General features: G+C 43.1%; 2 protein-coding genes across 2 annotated transcripts in view; one reads left to right on the forward strand and one right to left on the reverse strand.

The window, feature by feature from the left end:
• Window positions 1–25,631, reverse strand: part of LOC146182062 (uncharacterized) — a 161,551-nt gene that overhangs the window by 32,707 nt on the left and 103,213 nt on the right. The gene's annotated exons all lie outside the window — the stretch shown is intronic.
• Window positions 1,434–18,464, forward strand: LOC146182066 (uncharacterized). The gene is made up of 7 exons (XM_084575596.1): window positions 1,434–1,457; window positions 4,527–4,613; window positions 11,438–11,482; window positions 11,831–11,872; window positions 13,423–13,443; window positions 16,588–16,650; window positions 17,627–18,464. Exons 1-7 carry the CDS (start codon window positions 1,434–1,436, stop codon window positions 17,768–17,770), a joined length of 426 nt encoding a protein of 141 aa, XP_084431722.1. The 3' UTR covers window positions 17,771–18,464.

Here is a 25,631-nt window from a genome sequence, read left to right on the forward strand (position 1 = left end):
TCTTAACTTGACTATATCCGCAGCCCAGTTGTAAGGAGCAAAAGGGCAAAACTGCATGAATAATAATAATAATAGTAATTGGTTCACAGGAAGGAAAAGGCGCAGTATCTGTCAGGCTTGTTTCTGTGGACATCTGAACCGCGCCGTAAGGGAAGAGAGGAAAGTGGGAGTGAAAGCGGAAAGAGAGAAAGAGGAGCTGTAGTGGAGGGCTACGGAGTAATTTCGACCACCTGGGGATATTTAACGTGCGCTGACATCGCACAGCACACGGGCGCCTCCTCGTTTCGCCTCCATCGAAACGCAGCCGCCGAGGTCGGGTTCGAACCCGGGTGCTTCGGCACAGTAGTCGGGCGACTTAACACTGCACCACCCCGGCGGGGCAACAAAAAACTGAATGCCGTTTTCCGCTTCTGGTGCTGGCTCTTCCAATGTTCTACCGCAAGATCTCCCACACTCATTGACACAGCTATAGCTGCCAGGTTCACTCGAAGGACATAACAGGAAATTATATGTTGAGGAAATAGTCAATCTTATGGCCTACACGTACCAAACCAACACGGGGCACGTCGTTAGAACCTTCAGTAGTGAGGATCGAAACCACCATTTATCAGATGAAATTTGCAACGTCGACTACGGGGAAATACATTAATATACTAACAGAAGATCACTAAGTAATGGTGCGAGCTAGATGGTGATCCATAAAGAGGATTACGCCAGTTCACCAGTGGTTAGCCGGCGCTCTGAGCAGATTGCGCAGGAGATCGGGGAGGCTGTTGAGATATGTGCAGGCAGCATGTTTATTGCGTTAGCGATCCTTCAGTTTCCCCCGCGAAAGCAGAGTTGCGAATTTTGCTGAAGTAACCAGAAAAATCCCACACATTCTATGACCGATGTCAGCCCCCCTCCCTCCCCATTCCAGAAAATAGAAAGAAATAAATAGCGCCAGAATTGAAGATCACGAGGCACGTGAACAACAGCAAAAAAGAAGAAACAGAAAAAAAGATTCAGCATAAGGACAGGCACACGCAAAAAAAGAAGGAGGTAAGAGAATGCGAATAGGATTGAGCATCAGCTTCAGATGCGTACAAAAGAGCGCCGAGGCCGCCAAGCGCGCACGCGAAAGGTACAAAACGGATATGACCTCTGAAACGTCGCCAGTGCGGTGAGATGCGGAACATTCCGCCCCCCGTCGGGCCTCTCATTCACCGCTGGCATCCAGTAGAAAAAAATGGGGACCGTCCCACCGAGCTCTGAAGCGGGGGCTGGTTCGCACCCAATAAGGGCATTTTTCACACACTTTCCTTTTCTTTTCCCTCTCTCAATGTGCTCGCGTTACCACGCCACCTGGTTGGCTACAGGTGAGGACAGTTGTACACGGCATCCTGTTGGACGTTGGAGAGTTATTTTTCAAACCATTTTGGAACGTGACCCAAATGGAGCCGCGGCGACGAATGCAGGTAAGCGAGCTGAGCTGTGTCCCGGAACACGGCGTTGGCCTACTTTCCCTGATGTAACTAACGACGCTTAAGATGCCACCAGAGTTGCCTTAATGCGAAACCTATTTGACGAGTAAGAGGTCTACACTTGCGGTGGCGTCTTCCTAGCATTGAATTTGCTGTTCCCGCTTGAAGAGCCAGAATGATTTTCAGCAGCTACATCGTTCGAACGGCAGACATTTCCTCGCGACTTGTTTCCACTTCGACCTGTTGTGATGCGATTTACAATATATCGAGGTACAGCGTAAGTAAATATGCCTTTCATCGCCGCCATTTTTAGGCGTTCACCAAGCCTTTTGCGCACGATCTTTCTGCCTGCATTTGTTCGTTCGAACCTACCGTGGAAAAGAAAACACTGAAGCGAGCCTACAACTATTCATAGTGTTAATATACCAGCATTGCGGTAGTGCACACAAGTGTACAATCTCCTGACTATCAATATCGATTTACACGCACGCTTAACAGGCCGAAGCATTAATATGTCGGCATCCATCGTAGAACCGGCTTAGATTGTCCTGTTATGTACTGACATGCTCAGCTGTTCAATGGAATTTATGTGCAATAATTTAGGCATCCCCATACGTCCTTACGAGCGCACCACAGGATGGTGAGGTCCCGAATTAGCCTAAATCTGAAGAAGGAATGCAACAGATTAGTAAGAAAGAAACCCATCAACGAATTAGCGGTGAGGGGGAGGGCAGAAGAGTTCAGGATCTCGCTACAGAATAGATATTCAGCTCTAAACGAGAATGGCGACATTACCCTAGAAGCAATGAACCATAATTTCAGAGATATCATTACTGAATGTGCGGTAGAATTAGGCGGAGAGGGTAGTTAGAGAGGATACCGGCAAGCTGTCTAAGGAGATGAAAGATTTGATTAAGAAACGCCAGAGTATGAAAGCTTCCAATCCAACAGACTAGATCGAATTGGCCGAGATGTCAAAGCTGATCAATAAGCGCAAGGTGGCCGATATAAGAAAGTATAACATGGAGAAAATTGAGCATGCTGTAAAGAACGGGGGAAACCTTAAAGCAGTAAAGAAGAAATTGGGCATCGGCAAAAACCAGATGTCTGCGATAAGGGACAAGGCGGGCAACGGCATCATGAATATGGAGAAGATAGTCAAAGTAGCCGAGGAGTTCTATACAGATCTCTACAGTAGCCAAAGTAGTCAGGACCGTAATGAGATTGGCTTTAGGGAAAAACAGTCAGACGTTCCACCAGTGGCGAAGGACGAGGTCAAGAAAGCATTAGAAACTATGAAAAGGGGGAAATCAGCTGGAGAGCATCAGATAACTACCGATTTTCTGGAGGAAGGGGGGGGGGGGGGGGCTATCGTGTTAGAAAAACTGGCCACCCTGTATACGCAGTGCCTGATGTCATCGACGGTACCGGAACCATGGAAGAATGCAAACATTATCCTCATTCATAAGAAAGGGGACTCTAAGGACCTTACAAATTACAGACCAATCAGCTTACTGTTTGTTACGTATAAGGTATTTACTAAGGTAATCGCTAATAGAATAAGGACAGCCTTAGACTGCAATCAAGCAAAAGATCAAGCAGGTTTTCGGAAACGATACTACTATCGATCATATCCATACCATCAATCAGGTGATAGAAAAATGCTCGGAATATAACCAGCCCTTATACATAGCATTCATTGATTACGAAAAAGCATTTGACTCAGTAGAAACTTCGGCGGTGATGCAGGCATTGCGAAATCAGGGGTAAGACGAGCCGTACGTGAAAGTGCTGGACGATATATATAGTGGCTGCACAGCAACCATAGTTCTGCATAAAGAAAGTAACAAAATCCCCATAAAGAAAGGTGTTAGGCAAGGAGACACAATCTCCGCAGTACTATTCACAGCTTGCTTAGAGGAAGTATGAGACTTGTAATAGGAGCAGTTAGGGATAAGGGTAGATGGAGAATACCTCAGTAATCTGCGATTTGCTGATGACATTGCCTTGCTAAGCAACTCGGGGGATGAACTGCAAATAATGATTGGTGACCTAGACAGAAAAAGTAGAAAGGTAGGCTTGAAAATCAATATGCAGAAGACTCATAGATGTTCAACAGCCTCGGGAGGGAACAGCAGTTTACATTAGGTAGCGAAGTACTGGAAGTAGTAGGCGAATATGTCTACTTAGGACAGGTAGTAACCGCAGATCCGGACCATGAAAAGGAAATAACAAGAAGAATAAGATTGGGATGGAGCGCATTTGGCAAGCACTCATAGATTATGACAAGCAGCTTACCGGTATCGCTAAAGAGGAAAGTATATAACATTTGCATCTTGCCTGTACTCACCTATGGGGCTGAAACGTGGAGGCTAACCAAGAGAGTTCTACTTAAGTTGAGGACAACCCAGAGGGCTATGGAACGAAAAATGGTAGGGGTAACATTAAGAGATAGGAAGCGTGCAGAGTGGGTCAGAGAAATAACTCAAGTTACCGAAATTCTAGTGGAAATTAAGAAGAAGAAATGGGCATGGGCAGGACATGTGGTGCGAAGAGAGGATAACCGATGGTCGCTGAGGGTAACAAACTGGATTCCAAGGGAAGGAAAGCGTAGCAGGGGGCGGCAGAAAGCTAGGTGGGTGGATGAGGTTAAGAAGTTCGCGGAGGTCAAGTGGATGCAGCTAGCACAGAACCGGGTTAAGTTGAGAAATATGGGAGAGGCCTTCGCCCTGCAGTGGGTATAGTCAGGCTGATGATGATGATGATGATGATGATGATGATGATGATACGTCCTTCAGAAAGAGACAGCCGGTTGACAAGAATAAAGCGAGGCACAAATACATCTATGCAAAACAGGTCTTCTATTCGCTATAAAGAGTACAGCACTTGACCGAAATATCGAGAAGCTGTAAACAGATATGCCCCTACAAACTGGCTTAGAAAACGATAGATGACTGAGAAGATTGTTTTGTGTGTTAATTTGCAGGCTAGGTCGACACCGAACACAGCACATTTTTGCCTTGTTATGGCGGCGTAGTGATTTTTCCTTGGTATATTTTGCAGGTGTTTCAGACATGGAAAAACATTGTGACCTCTGTGCCGTTTTGTACCATTGTTGTGACGGCGTTTTTCCTGAATGGCCTTAACCAGGTAAATTCCCGCTCTGTGAGAACAGATTGTGCTCATAATAATAATAAAAAAATATTGAATAGAGAACTCTGCTGCTACTGATTGAGCAGTGTTTTCGTATATCGCTTGTGAGTCCCCCACGCTGTCAGTGACTCGAAGTGCGGAACTCAAATGGTCTTAATGAATGCCCACTTTCGGCACTACCTAATCGGTTAAAGAGAAAAACAAAATGTTTCATTTTTTGGCACTAAAAATTGGCAGTGCACTATGTCAGCTGGTGCCAGAACTCATGAGAGACGCTTATATTTGTTAATTTACATATTATAATATTAACCGACATTAAACCTACATGACAGCTTTTGGAGAAAGCGTGACTTGATTTGACGTGTTTTGGTTCTACAGACAATAGTTCACAGTTACCATCACCTGACGGGACTTTTTTTTACGTAATTTTGAAATTGAAATCAATATGAAAAATATTAAACGCTCAGAATTGAGATTGTCTTGAGTCTATATATTTGATAGTGATTTTGGCGAGTGTTGTAAATACTTTCCGAAGTATGTCTAAGTGACTGCTTTTCTGTGACAGGTAATTTGTGTACATCTGATCTTGCATTACCTCTGTGTTATACCTGCATGTGTAAGAGCTACTATATATATTTTAATGTGCTTCTCTGTGCTGATCCATGCAAAAAGGGTCAAGGCCTTCTCAAGCTGCAATATAGTAGACTTTGTCTCGGCACCTTTAATAAATAAATAAATAAATAAATAAATAAATAAATAAATAAATAAATAAATAAATAAATAAATAAATAAATAAATAAATAAATAAATAAATAAATAAATAAATAAATAAATAAATAAATAAATAAATAAATAAATAAATAAATAAATAAAAGTTGAATGAATTAATGTATTTAGAGCAAAACGCTGTTGACTACAAGCGCAGATAGTGGCAGTGGATGGCGCGGGAATTAAGTCAGAATTACTTTCTTCAGAAACTTCAAAACTCAGCAAACAGGCGAATCAAGAAATTAAAAGTCAGAAGTGACTAAAAGTTCTCGAAACTCTGCAGTGGTACATTACACATTCCTTTACATGGTCAGAAATCTAGGTTTCATCATGACATTAAACACTAGATGTATAGATTTCTGTTTTCTGCGAGACTCATTCAAATTCAATGGTTCTGCTTACTAGTCAAGTGCATAAATCAATCGCTTCAGTATTGTACGTTTTTTTTTAATCCTTCTACACCATGACAAGTCATTTCATACCATTTCCTACTTGTACACTGCATTTGAGTAGCAGAAATTGTTTTCTGTTGGGTGTATTCAATGAGGCATAGAAAATATAACGTGCTCAATTTTAGGACACTGCACCTGTGAAGAATTTCTGGACTATTTAATTCAAGTCTACCATGCGAGTACATTATTTTAAAGCCAACATATGCCTCACTTTTTAATACGACGAATCAAGCTGTTCGCAACTGATAGTCCCCAAAGGAATACGGTGATATTTAAGTTTTCAGTGTCAATAAATTACAGTAGAGGTTCTTTTCCTTGGCATTATGAGGCTCAAGAAGAAAAAAGTTTTGCTTTGAGTCTGTTAAATTTGGTTCTCGACCCCACACTACACAGGCCTAAAGAAAAGGATCTTTACCTCACTCGATTGTGTAACGTGTACGAACTTCTTGAACCACACATTATTTGTTGCGTTTCTTTGTTGACTAAAATATCAAATACTTTGTAGCGATTCCTGAACCAGTGCCTTGATATAGTACGATATTTATCTGCATCAAAGAAGGCTGGTAAACATGAAAGAAAAATTGACGACTTGCTTCATCTGTTTTCCTTAAACAGTGATGCTAACAAATTTCCTTCCTCTATTTGTAGCTAACGGTGTGCAGTTGTCACTATGACGTGTACAACCTAATCTCCAGGTGACGTATGTTTGTAAAGCAGTGAGAAAAAAAAAATAATAAAGCGCGCGAAAGGGGACAAGTGGACTGCAGACCTCGTAGCTGACTTTGGTTTAAAAAGGAGAGGATTGATACTTCCCCCAGCCGAGTAGCCATACTGGTTGGTTCTGGTTGGTTCACAGGAAGGGAAAGGCGCAGTATCTGTCACACTTGCTCTGTGGACACCTGAACCGCGCCGTAAGGGAAGGGATGAAGGTGGGAGTGAAAGTGGATAGAGAGAAAGGGGGGCCGTAGTGGAGGGCTACGGAGTAATTTCGACCACCTGGGGATCTTTAACGTGCGCTGACATCGCACAGCACACGGACGCCACTTCGTTTCGCCTCTATCGAAACGCAGCCGCCGAGGCCGGGATTCGGCGGCTGCGTTTCCCGAGTAGCCATATCACCTATGTTATCAAGGAGGTGTGCATTCGACTTGCCCGACTATCTTGCAGGTGTTCTGTCTAAAAAAAAAAACAAAAAAAAAACAAAAAAAAAAAAACGAGTAGCCATACAACGAACGTTTTTTAGACAGAACACCTGCAAGATAGTCGGGCAAGTCGAATGCACACCTCCTTGATAACATAGGTGATCTCAAATGCTCGCTGCAGTATTTGCGATTAACAGGCTGTTATTTCGGTTTAGCATCTTTTGATTAGAATTGGAAACAACATAAATGGTTTGACACTCGCCTAGGATAATTTCGGCGTCATTCCGATTCATTACTGGACACCGAAGTAACTGCTGTTCCTCGGCAAGCTTCAGTGCTTACTGACCAAACAAGAGTACAAAATTGGCTTTGAACAGACATGTGAGACACGGCGAGTTAAGCAATATAGACATTCAGCATCCCAACGCTCTATAATTATCGGCGGAAAAAGCTATTCATTAGAGGAAAAAAACGCTGAGGCGAGACTCCGGAAGCGGATCGGCCAGAACAGGAAACTGAAATCTGAAAATTCGCTATCAAGCTTTTGACAACTGCATCACTCTGCTTTAATGTTGTAGGCTGGAGTGGTTCCCTTTCAACACAGAGCGAACTGCGATAAAAACCCGAGAGCGGTTCGACGTTTTAACAACGATCAAAGACGGGTGCGTTCAAATGCCTCAGGTGCAGAGCAAAAACTAGCAGCACGGTCCACAGATGCAAGTACAGAATGCATCAGGTTTGATGATTTCTACACGCACTGGTTTCTGTCGGACCCCTTTGAATTTTGATTGCCGAACCTTACGTTTACTCGCATAAATTATTTGCCTCGTATTTCTCTCTCTTGCAGTTCACGCAACTTACTCCCATCATGGGGCTTAACGAAACGTGTTAGCAGTAGCGCGACACTTTCTTAGAGTACGGAATACACGGACCGAGAGAGTTTGTGAGAAAGAGTTCACGTACAGGTGGTCACCAAATTGCACAGAACGTAAAAGTACGCGCGGGGAGCCCCACAGATTGGCTTCTGTAGAGTCGCGCAGACACACAAAAAGCAATTTCGAAAGTAGGTGTCATAAATGTCAAATCATCATCGCCGTGCGGCACAGCTTGCCGAAGGTTGTATAAAAGGCGAGCGCACAATAGACGAACATTTTTTTTTTTTTACCACATCTGTTCGTTCCTTAAGCATTTCCAATGATTGTTGAAGTAAACAAATAATTCAAAAGATTTCCTGAGTTTAAAAACATAATGACCACCCTTACCCACCGAGAAAAGGATCGACTGTTTATCGCTTTCAGATTAGCTTGCTTATCTGCTGCTATGCAACAATACAGTACTCCACGATGTTCTCGAACTTCGTAGGGAATTAGTTACATTATATAATGTGTTCTTGATCTCCAAGTTAATCTCGATTTTGCTGCTCAGCGTAGAAATAGAGACACGCGGTGATGTTATAACTGCCCGGACCTGTAAACAAAATAAAAGGAGTAAAATTACGGGATGCCGAAATGGTGCATGCCGGTGGCATTAAGTGTTGTTTCCTGATTGATATATGCATAAAACATTATAAATGAAGAAGCCTAAATCAGCGATTGAACTCACACGTATGCGTATGCACTGACAAAAGGCTAAGCGGCCACCTTGATACGGTGATTTAATTCTTAGCTCTCATGATTATTCATCGCGGACCTTTTCCATTCTTACCTATTTCGCACAATGGTCTTCTTCGGCAGCCTTTTCTAATATTATTGCAGTCGATAGATAATTGCTCCATTTCGGGGGGGGGGGGGGGGGGGGGGGGCGAAAAGCAAGGCGTCCGTGTGCTGTGCGATGTCAGTGCACGTTAAAGAACCCCAGGTGGTCGAAATTACCGGAGTCCTCCACTACGGCGTCTCTCATAGCCTGAGTCGCTTTGGGACGTTAAACCCCACAAACCAAACCACCAATTGCTCTATGAGTTCCTCCAGATATCGGATGTTGCAGGAAATCGCACTGTTGCAGGAATGAGGATATGAAGAAAGTATAAAATATAATAAACTGAAGGAAAATAGCACGATGGAGACAAATAATTTGAATGAAAATGTTAATTGCAGCCCCCGGGTGAGGCTTCAGGACCTTTTTCGAACTCGGAATAGTTTTCTCTCTTTCAGTGCAAATAATTGTCGCAGATGTATTAATGCGCTTATAGATGTCGCCTAGTGTATGAAATAGAGAACTCGCTCGTACGGCGACACCAAAATCACAAGCTTCCTGCTTAAACGTGCGCAGCCCTTCGACAGGTAGCGTGATGCTCTTATACTCTTTTTGCTATTCTCACGGCGCCCTCTCCACTCCTCCTTCTCTGTAAACGCCCTCTGGGCTAGGTCACGTGGTGTAGGCAGATGATTAGGGCATCCAGTTGGAGCCATATATGTGGGTTCAAATCTCTATCGCTGACTAGCAGATGAATGCCATTTAGGCAGCGAAATGATGGGACCAAAGCCAGAATGCCGCAGGAAACGTGTTTGCAGCACAACTTTGACAGGAAAGAGGAAATAAATCGTGGGACGCTCAAGCTTCGCTTCAGTAGTAAAAGCGACAGTGCCTTTGGCAGATTTTTTATACTTTTATTCATAAACATGTACATTGGTTTATAAGAAAGGGAAGCGCAGAATCTTTCTCACTTATACGTAGATACCTGAACTGCACTGAAACAGAAGGAAGGAAAGTGGGAATGTAAGCAGGCAGAGAGAAAGAGGTACCGCAGTAGAGAACTTCGGAGTAATATTTAACGTGCACTGATATCGCACAACACACGGATGCCTCTCCGTTTCGCAGGCAGTCGGGCTTGATCCTGTGTACTTCGGTTCACTAGTCGGGCGTCTTAATCATTTTTCCATTTTTTTTGGTCCTCTTGTGATAGATACGGGGTACTTCGCACAGTTTGCGGCAGAAGCGGCGCTATCCAGCTGATCTTTTAGTAGTGAAGGTTTACAGTGCGGATGACGAGTAGAATTATTTTAAAGCAGCTGTGCAGAAGTGTGCTCCTTTTTGCGCACCGATAACAATCATTGCCACTCAAGCCTCTGCTGGGTGTTTGTTTTCCCGCGTATAGTTTTGCTACGTGAGAGGATCATGGTATGCACAATAATTTGTTATCTCGGTCATTTGAAATTACTGCTGATGTTGCCTAAGGCGAGTCACAACGCGTGGCGCTGCGCGTGGCAGCAGAAACGTTTAGTTTCTGGCATCAATGCCTTCACTGAAAAGAAATTTGACAGCTCTCCACTTTCGCACGACAATTCTTGGCACTGTGTGGGTACTGCTCTGCGAAGAAGCCAGTATATTTTCAATTCCGCCAGATATCAAATTTTGTTAGCTTCACAAGTGATATGCGTAAAAACAGAGACCTTAATTTGCGTCAGTCTTTCGACCGTAACTCACGGAAGTCTCCAACTCCCTATAGATGAAATCTTGCTCGATGAAACGCATGTTTCACGCACAAGAATGACCACTCACGTCTTTACACATTGGCAGCTTGTTTAACGAAGCTTCCTTAAGCTAATTTTTCGGGTAGGAATGGGAGTGAGCGTCGAGTTCAGTCCCGTCTAGAGAGCAGTAACGGACCACGTCAACAGCTTAAATATACTAAAGCAACAACAGCCACGACGGAAGATTTATGTTTCTGATGCTCGCACACACCAAAAAGCAAAACTGCGGAAAAAATCGCGACGTTTAGCTTGCAAAACGCACAAATTCAACCCAGCGCCTGCTTCAGCAGCAGTAAGCGGATTCACGTGGTACCACTTGCTCCGCTAAGTCGACACTAGCGCCTCTCGCTCTAGGGGTGGAGTTCGCGCCCAATAGATGACGGCATTTAATTCCAAGGTCAGAGGTCAAAGTCAAAGAACAAAAGTCAAAGGTCAAGATCACGGGCCAACACTTACGTTAGTGTTTTTATTTCGAGGTGCCTGAAGGTCACATAGCAGCACAGACATGAAATGCGGCTTTTGCAAATGTGGAGCACAAAATATCGGAATGAAGCATCACTCAGTCCTTATAGTCTTCTGAAGTTCCAAAACCCCGAAACAGAGACATCATCGACGTGTTGATCAATGTGCACTGTTACGACTGAAGTTCAGGAATAGAGAGACCTTGCATATGAGCATCAAAATGCTCTCAGGGTGGCTTTGTACTGTACCAATCAAAAGTATTAACATTTCAGGTTTAGCATGAAGAGAAACTTCAAGTTAATACTTAACGCAAAAAGAAAGCTAAGAAATCCCTGTCTACACTATGTTTGTTAAAACGGGATGTGTTTCAGTGAGCCTTTGCTACTTTTTCTGTGGAGTCGAATTAAAGGTTTTCTCAAATTGTGCATCAGAATGAAATTATTTATAAAACTGCTAGCAAGATCACTCGGAGACGTGTTTAAGACACTTGTTATGTTTTAAATAACCTAACGTTTGTATACTTTCAGCAGAACGTCAGGTTTTGCATGCTGTCTCAAGCGTCGTCACTTCAGGTAAGTCGTATGAAAACTTCTGGTACTATACACGTGTGCATCTAAACAATTCTCTCTATCGGTAACTATGATTATACTGTGAAGAGGCATTGGTTTAACATGACCTATGGGGAAGAAGTGCCGTATTTCTTACATTTATTCACGAAGCTTTTTTTTTTTATGCAACTGGTAGCATGTTACATAGCACGGACACAGTTCCAGCTCCGTATGTTGCGCTTACAATTAAATCTACACTGGCGCAATGCCAGTCCACTTTCTGGATTCTGCGCCAAGAGCTGTGGTTCCAAATTCACCATATTCACGATACCTCTTGCCCACCTATATGGTAACATAATGTCTGTGTTTCAGAGCCAATGTATTTTGTGCAACCAGCAAAAGTACAACACCGCCGTGAGTACTCCATCTCTTTTGCATCATTCGCATTTCCTTCTACCCTTTTCCCTCCTAGTATGCCACTCAACTGGTAGCCTCCTTGGTGCTTCTAGAAAACAATTCTTGCGAAAACGTTTTTTGACGCTCAGGAAAAATATTTTCTCCGTTGGCACTCTGCAAACGTCCAGAGGTGGGAGAGGTCATTATGCCTGTACGTCTAAAGCTGTTTTGAACGTGCAGGGACTTCGTTTCTGAACAGTATTGATGGATTTCTTCTAGATCGTAGCAATGCGTCGAAGAAAGGTAGCTGCTCCTCTTACCTGGAGAAAATAACTACCGTATTCTCGCAAACCTATCCACCTCTTGATTCTAAGCACCACCCTTCCCTCTAACTTCGCAAAAAAAAAAAAAAAAATGTTTGCTTGCGAATATAACAAACATTTATTTGCAAGGATGATTGCGTATTCAATGCTGGTAAGTTCGTTTGCTCCTTCTGTCGTCGAGCTGAAGCTGTCAGAGTCTTGGGGTGCTGCGGCGTTCTTAGCAACGGCCGTTGCTATGTCGAACGGAACGGAAGTCGGAACGAGTTTGTATAGGGCTGCCTAGAGCTAAAGCTGAAGCGAACTGTAATGGCCTTTGACGAATATGTTTGCTAAACTGTTATTTCTTGCTCCCGGCTCTTCGTGAAAAATGGGCGGAAGGTGATATTTTAGAATTTTTGAATCTAAGCCCCCCCCCCCCCCCCCCTCCCCTCTTCAATTTGGAGTACTTAGAATCGAGTGAATGCCGTAGATATCATGCCCTTATTATTATTATTATTATTATTATTATTATTATTATTATTATTATTATTATTATTATTATTATTATTATTATTATTATTATTATTATTATTATTATTACTAGTGACTCAACATTCAGCATTCATGTTGTGTTTAAAGAAAGAATATCGTTAACGATTTTCTTGAGAGTGTTCTATTCCTTCGGTAGCTATATTTTCAACCGTCAAAATGATCTCGCTTACATATAAAATCAAATAATCTTCAGTACTCAGCTTACTATGTCACTGCGCAACATATCTGGCCTCTGCCTATAATGCGTTCTCTCTAGACGTTATCATTATAGCATATAGTGCTATCTTCGAAATCAGCATAGTTTTACTTCAGAAATTGGCATAACTGCGCTTCAAGGGTGAACGATATGATCTCATCATCAATCACTTTAGGTTGCTGTATCTCAGTCATCATAAAGCAGAATTATCAGAGACGCATAATGATGGACAGCACCTCACAATCAATACTGTAGAGCTTATAAATAGTCATTGTCTACCTATAGTTACTCGAGAAATTAGTGTCATCAGAGGTAACCGGCTCCGCTCTGTTTGTGACTGAAGATGTTATCTAGAAAGCGAGGCTAGCTGGACATAGTACTCTCTGACGGTTACCAAGAAGTCATTAAAGCCGCCCTGAGGTAAAAATGTAGTGGCGTGTAAAACAGTAAAGTTATTTTGATTTCAATGATATGTTGCTTAGTACAATGATTCTTATAATTGTTCTTGTTTCTTACAGATCAATGGTTGCTTAAAGCAGGTAAGAAATTGTTGTACTGGAAGCAGTTTCGACTATTATAGAATTATTGATAGTTTTTTATTTACACTGAAACCTTGATACTGAGGAGTATTTTGCTTACTGGCTGTGCAGAAATAACGAATGTTAATATTGGTAATCTAACCAATAAGGCCAAGAAATGCTCTTAAGCTACTGCAAGAATTAGGAGGTACTTCCAATTCTGCATAAGTTTCCAAAATACATGCAAAGGCCTGCTTCATGGCGACCCTAGCTATGTCAAGGAATGGATTCTGAACAAGTGCAACAATCAGAGGAGCTTGTTTACTAGCGGTATCTTTTCATAAAGACAAAGTCAGTCAATGTAGAACCAGAAACAAACAAAAAAGTTTTCCTACTCCAGTTTCAGAAACCAGCACATCAACACTCCGGAAGATTTTGCGAATTGAACATGAAAGAGAGCGTGCCAAGACCATTTCTGATGCACTTCGAGGGTGTATTACGTGTCCACCTCGAGAAATAAGCACTCAGCTGAATGATCGCAGAAAGTAGATGGTACACATCCACAACGTTCAAAAATAGCTTCTGCGTTGGTGGAAAAGGCTAAACACACGAAGCAATGACGCACACATGGTCAAGATGGCTACGCCATCTTTGAATCTCAACGAGTGGCGCGGCGGAACATTTCCATTACACTCGATAAAGGCGTTTTGACAGAAGCCTTTCAGGCCCGAAATAAGCTCCACAACGAGATTTTCCCTCTCTTCACAGAGGGATATGACCATTTTTCGAGAACGTTTATTCCGGTCTTTCACACAATGGGATGTGCTTCAAAGTTCGAGAAAAGCAGCGTAAAATATCGTGTTTACGACGTTCCCGAGGTGAGTCGAGCTCCGGAAATATACAGCAACGTCTGGGAAATTCGTAACAAGGCGGGCAGCGAGGAACGCGCGCCCCCGATGAAAGCCACATGTCAGAAACAGCGTCGAAACCGAACCCTACGAAATGAGATTCTAAGAAGACGGGTCCACGGCTCCGGCTTGTTTAGAAAGGCAGACAGGCATGAAGAATAAAAAAAAAAAGAAAAGAAAACAGAGATGGCCACGACCATAACGAAAAGATAGCAACCGCTCCAAAGGGTGGCTATAGACCACGACTTGACAATGAAAGCCGAGACTCGGACGCTTCATAAAAACTGAATATGACCGTGAAATCAGCGGCGCCATTGGGCGACACAGATTTGAAGAGAGCGAAATATTTGGCAAGCTTTGTGTATTATCATTTACATTTCCTAACTACGATAAGCTGCATTGCCCCCCCCCCCCCTTTTTTTTGCCACTTATTTTCAGTACTTCGCATTATTAGATACGGCACTCTCTGTTGACTTGCTTATAAATGAACGAAACGTTCTTCAATGTTTCTGAGCCTCCAACAGCGTAGTTCCGTTTATTCTGCTGATTATTTTCTCGACTGCTCCACTTGTTTGCTGGATTTCCGTTGGCAAATTTCAGAATATTAATTTTTGCAAAAGAGCAGTTGGTACACATGTATAGTTTGATTAATTTTTTTGAAGCGTAAAGCTTGACTTGGCTAGTCAACTCCGAGTGTCGCGTGTGTTCCGTCGTTAGAAACACATATAAAGCCCCGCTTTAACCAAGCCGTATGAACGTGCCTTAGTGGCCTATAGGGGTAACATGAATGCCAGGGTCCTGGCAGGCTGAGTCAGACATAACCGTCTAACGTGAAACGAGAGACTTATTGGCAGCTCCTGTCAGGGGACCACGGTCATGGACACGGACACGGCACACAGCGACGAGCGGTTAGACCTGGCATAGTATTGCTTTCGCAATAAAAGCCACAGCTGCGCATGCGCAAACCACGTGACGTCACAGGAGAGGCGCAGGTGGTCGGAGCCTCCATAACCACCTCCGCGACTCCACCGTTTGACCTTTAGCCGGTGCCGCGCGCTCATCTTATGTGATGTACGGCTGTAATCAATGTTTCACCGTGATGATAAGCCATGGAATATCTATAAGGTGCAACCGTGAACAAAAAGGTAAACCACAACTACGCCAAGGAACCACAAGCTAAGCCATGGCATCGCCGAAACTTTTCGCTTCTGATAACCAGACTTAGCCAAGTTAAGCCACCATCAATTTTTTTCATCTACTTCCGTCTTTTGTGAAACAGACTTTGCAGTTTAAATTATTGCGAAATGAATCGGCTCACAGTCTGCCTCCATGCATATTTCCCTGTGCCATGACGTCACTCTGTCACTGTATACATTGGATGCTTCAGTGAAGGTGAAGCAGAATATTATATATATATATATATATATATATATATATATATAAAGATATCGAGATGGTTTCATCGATGTTTTAATTCCAATGTTGGCTCATATCAGAAACCGTGAGCATGAGGCTTACTGTGAGCTGTTTAACTAAATTGTAATAGTTTTCTTATTAACGTTTGCACTTAGGGGCGCGAATGTAACCGGAGGTTCGTAATCGGCTGTTAGTAGCAGCAATATAGCGCTTTAAGATTTCGGAAACGCGCTTCCATCCGCACTGTGAACACAAAGTTTATCCATCGCCCATCCTTTTCGAAAGGCACGAACTTTGAATTGACGTCAATCTCTACACGTCACTGCGAAGCCCGCTCGCTACGTCATTAGCCGTGCCCCGCCCACCTGCAGTACTACGTTACAGGTGCGCCACACGTTAACGCGTAGGAATTGACGTTGCTGTGCAGTGCGCTGAAAAGGTGAGGTGCGCTTTTCGAAAAGGGCGCGATGGACGAAATTCGTCGAGCCACATTGCCGAGGGGAGTTGCGTTTTCGGAAATTTATAAAGAAAGGGATATGACTATTACTTACAGCTTGTTGTAGGTCTCCAGTTAGAGTAAAGCGCCTAGGCGGAAATTTTGCCAAGTGGATGATCTGACTGAAAAAAAGTGCAAACGAGAATGGGGGATTTGACATGCTGCTAGCAAATGAATGGTAACCATTTCAGAGAACAATGAAGACTTCTGGGCTGTCTTTGAATGTATATATGATATATCTCGAACTGCGTGAGGTGTGAAGGACATCATGCTTACGTAAGTCAATGTAAACATTCTTCTGAATAATGAACCTCCGGTTCCTGTGTTTTTTTTTTTTTTCTCCAGAATACGCTCCCAGCTAACATCTCTCAGGAAGAAGCCTTCTGCATAATTGCAGCATGCATTGACGTAAGTGCCCATCAATGGAAGCCAATGCCCTTTAGTTGCATGTCTTACCATGTCACTAAGGGACGGAATTGCCCATGATTCGTAACTGTGTCCTCTAGGTGGTTCGTTTATATCCCGAAGTGATGCTGAGAGTGCGTAGATGCTACTTTCAATCAAATTATATAGCGCTCTATGAGTCCCTGAAACATAAGCACCGGCATTATAATAATCCTTGCTGTTTTTAGGAAACCTGTATGACAGAAAAACAGTAACTCTCTCCCCCCTCTTCGGTAGAAAAGAAATAAGTAGAATTGCAGTCTTACGCAGCACTGATCAATTGATCAAGCAATCGATCGATCGATCGATCGATCAATCAATCAATCAATCAATCAATCAATCAATCAATCAATCAATCAATCAATCAATCAATCAATCAATCAATCAATCAATCAATCAATCAATCAATCAATCAATCAATCAATCAATCAATCAATCAATCAATCAATCAATCAATCAATCAATCAATCAATCAATATTATCGCGTATCGCAACAGTATGGCGAACTGATATTACAGGCAAGGGTGCACCGCAAAATTTTCCAACTACCATCATAAGCCCTTTATGTACAGTGGAAAACAAATTGTTCCCTTACGCAACTCTAGCCTTTCGTGCCTTACCGACCACCAGCAGGAACCTTATCACCGGAGATTTTCTAATCTCTTTTATCTCCCAACCTCATTCTTGTGCTCTTTTCTATATATATTTTTCTTTCTCAGAATCCACTGTGCTACCCGAACGAACTATAGCCTTTCTGGTCATGGCATCCATTGTCTCTTTGAGGCCCATTTCCGTTTGGTTTCAGCGACCTTTAAGTCGTGTTTATTGCCTGTCCCCGCTGCTTCCTCCCTATCGCCGCGCCCAATATGGGTTCGCAAACATCTCCCGCGCCTCACTTTATCGGAGCAGCTGACCTCCCACGGTTGAACCTATTTTCCAGAGCCCCCGGCAGACTCCGATAACCCTGGGCAAACGGAAGAGGCGCGAAGACGACCCCGCAGAAGCGGAGGCAAAAGTGGTCGACGAGCAAGTCGCCCACGTAGTGATGGAGGACTACGACCTCGACGAAGACCGCAGGCGCTGACGCAGACTCTCCGCGATAATCATGGCTACGCCTCCACAGTACCCGCTGCGATGAAACGCGGACTCCGGACATGGAAACAAGGAAGTCCTCAGATAGAAACCGTCATTTGCACACCGTTTTATCTTTCTTTTTTATCATCTGAGTATAATACTGTGGTTGCGGAAGAAAGACCATAACAAGAGTATGAAAAGGGAAAACATAACTGAATGATGCCGAAGAACATTATTAGGACTTTTCTGGCCCGCCCACGAGCCTACAGTTAACGCTGCTGCCTGCTGCCAGTGATGGGAGCCAGTTTGGGGCACCCTTAGTGCTGTGCTGTTAGCGCGTCTATTGTTGCTGCCAGTCGTCCGTCGGATTGACCAGGAGATCGCTGTCTTATACTAAGAAAGCCATGGAGGAATGACAGCTGAGTTAATATACTACTAATTAGGATGCCGTTGGTAGCCATAAAACCACTGCTGAGAAAACATTACGCGCTGTAGGCCGCACTTGTGAGGACTACCTATTTTGAGGCGCCCCGTTGAAGTGCTGTCCTTGCTATATAGTTTTTGCCACAGAGGACACAACGGTAGAAGAGTTCCACAGCATACTGCCTGCAATGTATATCATAGTGTACAATAAAGCTTCTTCAGCGTTGATAATAAACAATTTGATAAGATTAGCAGACCTGCTTTGTCCAGCAGCAACAACTTCGAACGCTTGTTTTTAAAACGATGATATTCTTTAACAAAGATGCATTACATTATCATCTTGTTTACAACTAGCCCTGTGGTGTCTTGAAATTGATAGCTGGAAAACGCGCATACAGAGATGCGATTTGGTGCATAAAATTAGCAGACCTGCCTTGTCCAGCAGCAACAACTTCGAACGCTTGTTTTTAAAGTGATGATAGTACTTTTACAAAGATGAATTACATTATCATCTTGTTTACAACTAGCCCTGTGGCGTCTGGAAATTGATAGTTGGAAAACGCGCATACAGAGGTGAGATTTCGTGCATCAAACGCTGTTACGGATGCTCTATTTTGCATTAGATATGGAATGACACAATAAAACGGTACCAGTTTCTTCCAGCCTTGCCCACACCTATGTTACTAAGACAGTAGGAAAATGAAATGAACACTCAACTCTTGATAGCACCTTTCAGATTGCCACATACATGTATTACGATATAGTTACGGGGTAATAATATGACCAAGAGCCCGGACGGTTCATCTGCCGCCAGTGGTTGGGTGACCACTAGTATCCAATAAAAGAACATAACAGACAAGAAAAACCATGAAACGGGTAGCGCTCGACACTTTTTTTACGGTCGCTCACTCCAAACAGCACCGGCGCCAGCTCAACCTTATGAACTCGTAGCCCAATGCGGGCAATAAAGACGAAATGACATCGGGTAGTTTCTTTCGAAGAAGAGTCCAGAAAATAAAAAAAAAAACACAAACACAATAAAAAAGGAAGCTCAGTAAGAATAGGGGGTAACGACAAAACAAAGGGTAAGAAGGATATATATATATATATATATATATATATATATATATATATATATATATATATATATATATATATATATATATTATAGAGCGAAGGGTACGCTTCCTTTAAAGAAACATTTTATTAGACTCGACGTTTCGACCAGAAGCTGGCCTTCATCAGGAGTGTGAATGCAAGCAATGGGAGTAGGTTTTATATGCAAAGAGTGGAAAGAGAGACAGGTGCGCAGAGTACAATGGCATTGTAGTGATGGGTGGGGTAAAAAGCAGGTGCAGGCGGGGAGTGGAAGAAAGTGCAGGTGGAAAAAAAAAACGTATATATGTATATATATATATATATATATATATATATATATATATATATATATATATATATATATATATATATATATATATATATATATATATATACATAGAGAGAGAGATCCACTACAACAAAGAGGAAGCGTGTCTGAAGGTCTGATATTCGAAGCTGCTAGTCTGATTTACAGCCTGCTTCAAGAGAGACAAAAACCATTGTCCACACCGTAACACGTGCACTGTTGCGCACCGAATGGCGTATTCCCGCTTCGGTCACTGTGCATTGCCTTCCACTCTTTTCTTTCTGGTTCTCCCACTTACCACAGCTTGAAGCGTGGCGCTAGCGATGGCGTTCGTCGAGCTACTACACTGCCACTTACAAACCGACCCATCCGTGCCCTTCTTCACTTCTCTCCACCGTTCGTACTATTTTTGGTGAATAATTCTTTCGCCTTTACTGCACTTGATGCCGGAGTGGAGCCAGAGCTCTGTCCGGGCAGAGATAAGGGTCCAATGGTTATGGTCCCCCCGAGGTACATTGACCTCTGCCGCCGACAAGACGTGCGGGACGGCCGGCTAAGGCTTGATTCCCGTTCTCTCTCTGTCGCGGCACCCTTTCGCCTCGACGTACATATATATACAACCTAAAAACGAGTGAAAAGAACAATAAAAAGAGGGAAGGCGGGACCGTACTGGAAAATCCTTGTTCTGGGGGTGCTGTGGGAAAGCAACAGTGGCACGACGAAGCCACTAGGCCCCGACATACAGACAGGCACTCAACGAAGAGCGAGCCCTGTAATGGATGAGGCGAAATGACCCTCGTAAAAACGACGCTGACCGAATTGCGCCGTGAGCGCGTGTGCGCACGCGTGTGCGTTTGTGTGTCGAAATACGGCGCGTAAGCCGATCGCGACTGCTTGCTGGCAGAGTTTAGAATATTCTAATCTTTGCAAATGAGAAAAGTGGCCGACGCTGTCATTCTTGTGCGGGCGGGAAGCTTCTCCTTGAGGCAAAGACAAGGACTGCAGGAGGAAGCATCCCGTCATCCCTTCGTACGCCGCGAGGATGTGTTCCAATGTGAATTTCGTGCTTACTTGATACGTTTACTGGAGAAGATATGGTTTGGTGGTTAAGCTGGTTTAGCTAGACGAAATTACGAAAGCTTTAGGAAACCCTATTTATCCTGCTTATATAGTAATGTTCCGAGTGCAGTCCACACGTGGTGCACGCTTCGAAAGGTTTAGTTTGGCTACAAAAATTGTTATTTTCTAGAACGTCCGCCCGGTTCTCTCTACGCAGATAAGGAGGCATGTGCATGCATCTTGAATGTGTCACAAAACCTGGTAACAACATTTCTCTTTGGAATATCGTGTAGTACACACGATGTTTAACAATACAGCAGATATATTTAATGTGGTTACACCTAGCAAAACTTGCGAATGCACTAGTTTGACATAACTGAGTTTTGTAGGCGGTAGATGTATAGATGACGTTGTAGTTGTCTTCTTGCATACTGTTGTTTTCGTCGCTTGACACGGTTTATAGCAGCCTCTGAGAAATGCCGCGAAGGACCAAGCTGGCTATCCACTTCAAAGCACACTGAATTCACCCTGGCTGTTGCGGGAGGGAATATGGTCACGTGACACGCATGTGAAGGTTGACATCGATCCCGCACTTTGAATATAAGCAAACACAAGCAACTTTAAGATAGATCTCGCCACGCAACCAGCCTAACGATCAGAGCCCGGCCATGTCACCTGTCACAGATCCACTCGAGGTGACTGTGATCAAACATGGCAAAATTACTTTTGAAAAGGAATTAAGTTAAATTACATTACTAATTACTTTGTTGAAAATCACAGAAAGTAATTAAATGACATTACTCACTATTGCTCCCCGAAAGTAATAAAATTACATTACAATTACTTCTACTGAGTAATTCAATTACTTTGAAATTACTTTCTAGTATCCATAAATGCAAAAACTAAGTAAATCTATTAAACAAAACAACAACTTGTTCTCCAGAGTATTCTAGTTGACTATAGTTCCGCTCAATTTTGTCTCCTTTTGCCAATCCGTTACGCTGGCTTCGGATTGCAGCACGTCGTTCCTGCTTTCGCGCACTCTAATTTGTTGTCTATTGAAGGAGTGATGGCGCACTTTAGTAAAAGTAATTTCGAGAGAAATTAATTACTTTGCTGCGAAATTACTACCAAAAAGTAATTCACTACATTACTAAATTACCAAACTGAAAAAGTAATTCATTACATTAGAAATTACCGGAAAAAAGTAATTAAATTACAATAATGTCATTACTGTAATTCAATTACTGCCATGTTTGACTGTGATGTAGCGACATAGATATAAATCTCCGGATTAACTATTTAACGCGAACGTGCCTGCGTGGCATAAAGGTGAAGCGTGTCTAGTATCTAACGCGGAACACTAGGGTCCTAAAGAGGGCTGGAATCAGATCTCACTCATCCTCTCAATGGCGAAGCGCGAATTGGCAGCGCCCGCCAGTCGAAGTTGCAGATGCACTTTCTGTTTTACTCCGTCAAACAGGGCTTTCGCACTAAAACGTGCAATTAAAGATCGCATCTACGGTAGTTGATAAAAATGGAACATTTCAACGTTCTTAGTATATATAGCCTGCAGACTGTTTGTCAGCAATTACGACACTTATCCTAAATGAACAACTAAAAAATAAATTAGCGGTCTAAAACGTTCCGCTCCTAGCTTACTTCACCACTATGTACGCGGGGCTGGTTATTTTCACCTGATGTACAAGCAAAAAGAACACAAGAAAGGTTGTCAGCAAAGAAAAAAAATACTATATATATATATATATATATATATATATATATATATATAAGGACTTGATGCCCTTATTTTGTCACGTCACTTCTGAACACGCAGTGGTTAAGCAGCGTGTATGGAATGCCTGCTTGTAGTTATCACTGGATATAGCCATCGCAGAACTAGCATTTGTTTTTAATTTCACATTACTTTCAAATGTGGCACACACGGCAGGTAATGTCGGTCTGGCGGACGAAGATACTATGGCGAGCACAAGCACATGCATTGATATTTCATGCACATGATGAGCCACAAAGGTGCGCAAATATGATCCCACTCGAATAGAAAACCGCACGCATTGCAAGCACGACAAGCGATTGAGACCACATGCGGAGGAGGCTATACTAAAGCGTACACGGTCGCAACAGAAAAGAGCGCCGCAAAGTCATAGACGCTTTTCAAAAGCAAGAAAGGTGCATCGTTGGCAAATCATTGATCATCTCTCGAGGACGCTGTGCACTAATAAGAGGATCAAATATTTCTCTCCAACGGTGTCATTTATACAAACGTTTATCTTTTGTGCTTCATTGCGTACGAAATTACAGCTGTTGTAATTTTTATCGCACAAATGGAAGCTAAATATACATGCGAAAGTAACCTGTGCATCAGCTTCTCTGGCCTGCCTCTAGATGACAGAGGGTGCGTTGGGGATATTTTATTTTTATGCAGCCGTTTGGGCTGCTGTGTGGGCTGCGACAAGTGATTATTTTGACATCCTCTGTCAACTACATTCTGTAGGTAGTCGTTTTGTCGTCGGTTGGGCAGTTGGACGAACGCATAGATGCACGGGCAAAGAAAGGTGGAAATGCAGCCAATAAGATCATTCTAGAGTTATAAATTAGTGTTTAGGGGCCTAATTCTAGGACACGGCGAACTGGGCTAGTTCGAATTGGTTCATGTTGGGCAAAACTAGCGCAAAACAAAAACCAAAACAAGAATAATAGTAACAGACAAACAAAGCACCGTGTTTGTCCATTATTCCCTTCCGGACAATAAAAGTTTTCACCACCACCACCCCTCTTGTCCTTATTTTTTGCGCTGGTTTTGCGTAGAATGAATCTAATCGCGGGGCCTGAAAATGAGGACGTATAGTAGACAGTGGATCCATATTTAGTCAGGACCCGTGCCGTCCTTTACTATACCCAAATATGCTGGTACACGAGCGTTCACGGATGATTTCTTCAAAACTCATGGTCAGTAGCAGAAAGCCGTCACCACAGGCGCGTCATATAATGAATGTTTGTTTAAAATCTACATCTATCACCGCAGACAAGCGAAAGTACCAAGTGTAGGCTCTCAACTGGATGATGGACAGAATTCCTTTTTATATTTTGGTTCGGTTTACGGGATTTAGCTTCCCAAAGCGACTCAGGCAATCACAGACGGCGTAGTGTAGGACTCCGGAAATATCAAACGCCTGAAGTTCTTCACGTGCGCTGGCATCGCACAGCACACGGGCGCCTTGCTTTTCGCCTTCACCGAAAAGCGCCCGCCGAGTCAGGATGCGATCCCGCATCGTGGCCACAGCAGTCGAATGTCGTAACCACCGCACCACGCCGGCGAGGGGATAGAACTTTGAAAAAGCTGCAGGCCTGCTGCTGGCTCCTTTTCGCAAGTGGGTAAGTAACGTGTAAGCCCTCCGAACGTTGCAACATACCACAACAATATTAACGCCCCAGCAGCCCTAATAATCGACCCAATATTGGCCCTTTGTTGGTCATGTCCTGCTCTACACAGGACCAATACATTACCTACACACTCCAATCATGGGCCGATTGTACTGTCTGGCCTTATATAGGCTAGTGTATTGCCAACCCACTCCAATATTGGACGGGAGGGCGCTGATGTGTCAGGTGCAAGTCATGTCGGTGTTACAGGCCACGTGATAGCGCCTGGCTTCCGTGATGGTCACGTGACTGGATGTTGAAGGCCTACGTTCTGAATTCACTGCGTAGTACTCACGATAGGCGTTTTCTTGTTAAAATGTCCCCCTCAGTGTGGCCAAGTTCGTGCTTGCAAGGAATTATGTCTCCTAACGGTGATGATATTGAATCTCGACGCAGTTTACAGACTTCCATCATAGCTTGTCCCATCTAATGTTGAAGCATGAGTATGAGTTGGTAAGTCTTTCCACCCCCTCGCAGTTTTTGCAATACGAAACTCGAGCTCGTTTGCGGCACATATTGTGATGGCGAAATTGTAAATGAGCCGCAAATGAGCAGCCGCTACGGTTGATGACATTACGAAATTCAATCGCAACGCTTCAGTTGTCGATAAAAAGCAACGTTACTTATAAGCCAAACGAACAATAGCAAGGTGATGAGAGTTTCTTAAAACGGTTGCGCGCTGCCCATCACTCACAAATGAAAGATTTTCTGGCAAGGAAATGATAAATTTTAGCAGAATTTGGCCAGTGAAAAAAAAAAAAAGGATACAACGGAAACGAAGTTGTCGCTCATTGTGGGCCCAAATGTCTTAGGACCCTTTCGCACCAGCACTGATTCACAAGCCCTTTTCCTAAGTGTCAATTGGCTTCTTAGTCTATTTCGAACTGTTATATGCATAAAAATCTACAAATGTTAGTAATTGTAAGAACAGAAACGCTGACGCAATTATGTTCTTCAAGATTAATCTCGAGCACTTTGACAGTCGTGCAGTAAAAACTAATTGGACTAACTTCTTGAAAGTTGTTCTTTACCTCACAAACAAGTATGTTCCCATCTGCACTACAATGAAATAATCTTGCACTACTTGGTATAGGGTTCATACTAGGTGCATATATGATAAATATCAGCTATTTAACAGGTCACCTAAACTGCCTGGACCGAGGCTCGTCGGAATGCTTACAATCACCCTGAAGCGTGCTAGTGCCGTAGTGCGTTTCTTATTGCCTGATTCGTTTTGGGGCGTTTAATTGTGTACATCAAACCAAGCCAAACTAAGCCAAGCGCGCTGTCGAAACTTCTACCTTGTAAGCTTCCCTACGGAGCGGGGGTGTAGCTCAAATAGTAGAGCGCTCGCTTAGCATGCGAGAGGTACGGGACTAATGCCCCGCACCTCCATTTTTAAATTTTTTTTTTCAATAAAAATCCACAAGGCATGTCCCATATCGCGATAACAGCACATTAAAATGTTTGTGTAAATAAAATAATATAATAATAATACCAACATTCACTCCATAAATCAGGCTGCAAGCATTCTCTCACT

The sequence above is a fragment of the Amblyomma maculatum genome, chromosome 8 (assembly GCF_055883805.1).
Source record: "Amblyomma maculatum isolate TAMU_Amacu chromosome 8, ASM5588380v1, whole genome shotgun sequence".
Lineage (NCBI taxonomy): Eukaryota > Metazoa > Arthropoda > Arachnida > Ixodida > Ixodidae > Amblyomma > Amblyomma maculatum.

Excerpts from the sequence above, each read along its gene's own strand:
- LOC146182066 (XM_084575596.1), top strand. The coding sequence starts at position 1,434 with ATGGAGCCGCGGCGACGAATGCAG. Across the intron at positions 1,458-4,526 it reads AGCCGCGGCGACGAATGCAG|GTGTTTCAGACATGGAAAAA; the intron begins GTAAGCGAGCTG and ends TATATTTTGCAG. Across the intron at positions 11,483-11,830 it reads CTCAAGCGTCGTCACTTCAG|AGCCAATGTATTTTGTGCAA; the intron begins GTAAGTCGTATG and ends TCTGTGTTTCAG.